The following is a 5,000-nucleotide window of genomic DNA, read 5'->3' on the forward strand; positions in this document are numbered from 1 at the left end:
CTTTAAATTTATGTTACCGCTTTCCTGCGACTTATGCAACCCAGTTCAGGTGCAACACTTTACGCTGGTGATCGTAAAGCCCATATCTTAATTATGATGCTGAATTTTTAACGCTCTGTCATAATCGCAAGGGTTCATTACCCTAACCTTTACGGTAATGCTACTAATTACATTAATTACGTATGAGCACCATATTTGGTTAGAATTATGCTGGTACACAGACGCTCGTGTCAGACGGGAAATTCGACTGGAGAGAGAGAGAGAGAGAGAGGAGAGAGAGAGAGAGAGAGAGAGAGAGAGTTGTTGACCGCCTTGTGGGAACTCCACCATCGATCAGACACGTGAAAGGGCGTGTTCTCTCTCTCTCTCTCTCTCTCTCTCTCTCTCTCTCTCTCTCTCTCTCTCTCTCTCTCTCCTGATGCCCCTATTAAATAAGAACGCAGGTCGAAGGTTGGGAGATGAATGAGGCTGATAACTAAACACTCACAGAACTTGGAAGTATTCTCAACTTGTAACAAAGTCCTGAGCAACAAAAACTTGTTGATTATTCTCCCAAATAACAGATCCTAAGTCACAATAACTCGTAACTAGTCACAATATATAACAAATCCCAAGATGCAAGAACTTGCAATAAATACAAAACTTAGAAGAAGTCCAGACCATAAAATAATCCAGTTGTAACAAAGTCCTGAGCAACAAAAACCTGTTGATTACTCTCCCAAATAACAGATCCTAAGTCACAATAACTCGTAACAAGTCACAATATATAACAAATCCCAAGATGCAAGAACTTGAAATAAGCACGAACTTATAACAAGTCCAGATCTGTAAAATTCTACATATTCCTAATAATAAATTACAACCTACAAGAATTTACAACAAATCCTAATCTCTTACAAATACTAAGTCACGAGAACTTTAAAAAATTTTATGACTTAAAACGAGTTCTATGCTGAAGTAAGTTGTATTTTGGTTTTAATTCCATTCCTATAAGTTCTGAACTTATAGGAATGGAAAAAAATGTCAAGACACTCATGATGAATCTTGTCGTGAAATAAATATTTGAGATCACTTAGAAAGTATTAATAAATGTTTTATAACTTTTCTATCTTTTATTTTCTGAAGCATCTTGTAAAGATAATTCTTCATGAAAAAAATATCAAGACACTCATAATGAATCTTGCCTTGAACACAAAACATCTCTAATCTCTGACGAGCTGAATTCGATTAGCCAAATCTCATACATTTTCATCCAGTTTTGGATGAAAAATGAAAGTAATTTTGTCGTAATCTCATGACAAACCAGAAAAAAGACCATCCGTCCATTATACGTTTATGCAAGAACTTTAATGGCAAAATGCCTCGGTAATGTCAGTCGAAATTCCTTTGCCATGATTTCCCTACAGAATAACGATCAATTTCGATTCTCATTCTTCGATTCATTGGATTAATTGTCGGCCAGAATAATGTTCTCATGCGTCACAATCTTAGGGGGTGCGGGGTTGGGGGGGGTCAGTATCCACCGCCCCTATTCATCACAATGCGTAACACACCAAAATCACTTTCTTAATTCCGACCCCCATCTCCGACTTGAACTCGGCATCGCATCTCGTTAGAAATCGAGAGTAAAGGGCTCGCCGAGAGAGAGAGAGAGAGAGAGAGAGAGAGAGAGAGAGAGAGAGAGAGAGAGAGGCTATTCCACTCGGCCAGCAAACAGCAGCAGCCGTTCACTATACTTTAAACATCCCAGGTCACTTATCTTCCCCAGTAGCTAAACATCACTAGACCACTTACATAAGTTGTTTTATATTGACTAACCATCATTTCCCTCATCCCCTACAAACTTCTTTGCAGTGGTTAAGTGATAACTGTAAGTGCCAGTCTCTCTCTCTCTCTCTCTCTCTCTCTCTCTCTCTCTCTCTCTCTCTCTCTTTAACCGCATATCTTCTCAATTGTTAAACAACTCAAAATTCCTTGCTTTACTTTGTTCCACTTTGTTGAATTATCTAATAATCGCCATTTCACTTATCCCCTACAAACTGCTCTAAAGTGCAAGTGCCAGTCTCTCTCTCTCTCTCTCTCTCTCTTCCCAACTGCTGAACAACTCGAAATTCCAGGAATATTTTGTTTCGCTTTGTTATATATATATATATATATATATATATATATATATATATATATATATATATATATATTATATATAATACCAATTATTTCTTTCAAGTGCCAAGCTCTCTCTTTCTCTCTCTCTCCGTTCAGGATTTGGTTGTACGGCGAGAGGGATGTGGGGGGGGAGGGATGAGGTGGACCAAGGGAAAGTCTCTGTGCACACTTCCTTGTAAGGATTTTCGGCAGGAACCCCAACGAAGAGGCGAGATATCCACCCCAGAGCTTCGGCTGAATCGATAAAAGTGTCTCCGGTTTGGGGTCAAGGAAGTGTGGCACTTTTCGTGGCACCTATTAGGTTTGGTGTTTTGATGGCAACGACAATGACCTCCACGAGCATCTTTTATTCATATATATCTCTCTCTAACCTGTTGCATGACACTCTCACTCCTCCTCTGACTCTCACTCTCTCTTTCTGAATGTATGTATGTGTATGTATGTGTGCAGGTTTAACTTTATGCTAACATGGAAAAAAAATTTAAAAAAAATTTTAAGTATAAACATTAATGTTGTTACCTAATTCCACTTAAAATAAGTTCAATGTATCGTAAAAGTACACTTTATGATATATATGTTTATATTATATATCATATATATATATATATATATATATATATATATATATAATATTTTATGTATATTATACATATAAATATATAGAGATATATATAAATATAAACACTAATATATATGGTACATAAAAACGAAAATCTAGTACTTACCAAAAGGTTCTCATGTTGACGCAATGGACGAGGTAAAACCAGCGGAAGAATAAGATCACTTAAAATAATGACTAAAGAAAGAAACAAACGGAATCATAAATAATGATAATTAAAAGATAAATATGGCACTGTAGTTCGTCGTTAATATGTTTTTTCTTCCAAAATAATATTTTTCTCTTCGAACACTGACAAAAACACTATTTAATCACTATTAATTCAAAGTCAATCTATCCCTCCTTATTTTTTCTCTTTCTCATTCACGCTCGCGCTCTCTCGCTCCTTCTCTCTCTCTCTCGCTACCTCTCTATCTATCTCAATCAAGTCGCGAGTAGCAAGGAGCTACAAGTCTCTGCTCCTACTACGGGCAGATGTTGGTGGAAGACTGAGGTCTCTCTTCTTTCTAGCTTGGCTCCGTTCCTCCTCCTCCTCCGCCTCCTCCTCCTTCCTCTCTTCTGCTATCATCTCTCTCTCTCTCTCTCTCTCTCTCTCTCTCTACACTACAGCTTTCACTGCCAGCCGCTCGCTGTTCATAGGTTCGTCCCGTCCCCGGGGGAGGACGAATGGCAGTCGAACGAACGCACACACACACATGCCAAGTCCTTCGACGACCTTCCCCGGACGAACACTTACTATTCCAGAGGCCCGGAGGAAGATGGGAACGCTCCGCAGATCGTCAGCATTTTATTTTGAATGATAAAGTTTTCGGTTTTCAAAAAAAAAAAAAAACTATTTTTGAGGTTTAAAGGAAATCTGAGACACTTCTAAGAGACACTTCATTTAAGATGGCGTTGATTCAGCTGACCCTTTGCCAGCGTTGACTCTTGCTACTTGTTGCTCCGTTTCAGGGGCCAGGAGCAAACTTGAGTTTTTTTTTTTAATGGTCTTTCGCCAGCACTAGTTTCTGCTACTTGCTACTTCGTTTCAAGAGTTCAGAGCAATCTTAAGGGCTTAATTTTAGTCAGAGCAAAATGAATGGCTTATTTTTAAGTAGCCTTATGCAGCACTGGTCACTGGTACTTGGTACTTCGTTTCAGCAGTTCAGAACAATCTGAAGAGCTTGTTATTATTCAGGGCAAACTGAATGGCTCCTTTTTTTTAAGTGGCCTTATGGCAGCACTAGTCACTTGCTACTTACTACTTCGTTTCAGGAGTTCAGAGCCATCCGGAGTTGTTGTTTTTTTTTTTCAGGGCAAACTAGCTTTTTTTTTTATGGCCTTCTGCCAACACAGGCTCTTGGTACTTGCCACTTCCTTTCAGGAGTTTAGAGCTGGAAAAATATTTTTTCGTAACTTATTCTGCGGATGCTGAAACATTCACAAACAAGAATCCATCTTCAAGGTTTGGAGGAAAATGGCAAACTTTCCCAAAACGGCCCATCGTGAATAAATTCTGTTTTAAAGAGTTCAGGTGATTGTGATCCTTCCCCAACAAGATATTGACAGTTTCAGGTATCCTGAATCTTCAAGTGAAAAAGACACTCCGAAGATACTGACGAGGAAAAACACCGATTGATTTGTTCACGTCATCTGGCGTCAAAACGTCTTTGGTAGATCAACACTGCCGGTGATAACGGTCAGCTCCTTGTTATGCATTTATTTACGACCTATGTACCTTTTCCCATCTTATATCAGGACAACTGGCTCTATTCTATCCCAATGAAGCCGAGGCTTCTCTATCTACGCTCCAGCAAACAGCAGTGACGTTGACAGAAATGTCACATTTCATTTGGCTGACGAGTCTGACCTAAATTCGTTGGAAAAAAAAAAAAAAAAAAAAAACTCCGCTATTTCCCAGGTAATCAAGTCATTTGACTCCCATCAAACTTCGGCGTCTTGCCAGCGTCACAATGTTACGTGTGAAAGTACGCGTGCGCGTAACGACAGGAAAAAGAGAGGTGACATAACTCTTTAATTTTATAAAATAGGTCCTAAATAAGTTTTTGTTACCCATGAACTGTTTTCTACGGGGTGGGGGGAGGGCTGGGGTGTGTGGGTGGGGGGTTATTAGGGGGGTAGGTGGAGAGAGGGGTTGGATAGGAATCAGTTCTGTCGTAATAATTTTCTCAATTGGCTAGTGATCAAGAACTTAATAAAATTGGCTAATGATCAAGAA

General features: G+C 39.1%; 1 protein-coding gene across 1 annotated transcript in view; it reads right to left on the minus strand.

Annotated features, from left to right (window-relative positions):
* The window catches only part of LOC135199932 (uncharacterized), a 169,738-nt gene extending 166,446 nt beyond the window's left edge, over positions 1-3,292 (minus strand). The window contains 1 exon segment of the mRNA XM_064228055.1: positions 2,889-3,292. Coding sequence (XP_064084125.1) covers positions 2,889-2,902 — 14 coding nt within the window. The 5' untranslated portion in view covers positions 2,903-3,292.
* Between the last annotated feature and the right edge of the window lie 1,708 nt (positions 3,293-5,000).

Source organism: Macrobrachium nipponense, chromosome 23 (genome assembly GCF_015104395.2).
Source record: "Macrobrachium nipponense isolate FS-2020 chromosome 23, ASM1510439v2, whole genome shotgun sequence".
Lineage (NCBI taxonomy): Eukaryota > Metazoa > Arthropoda > Malacostraca > Decapoda > Palaemonidae > Macrobrachium > Macrobrachium nipponense.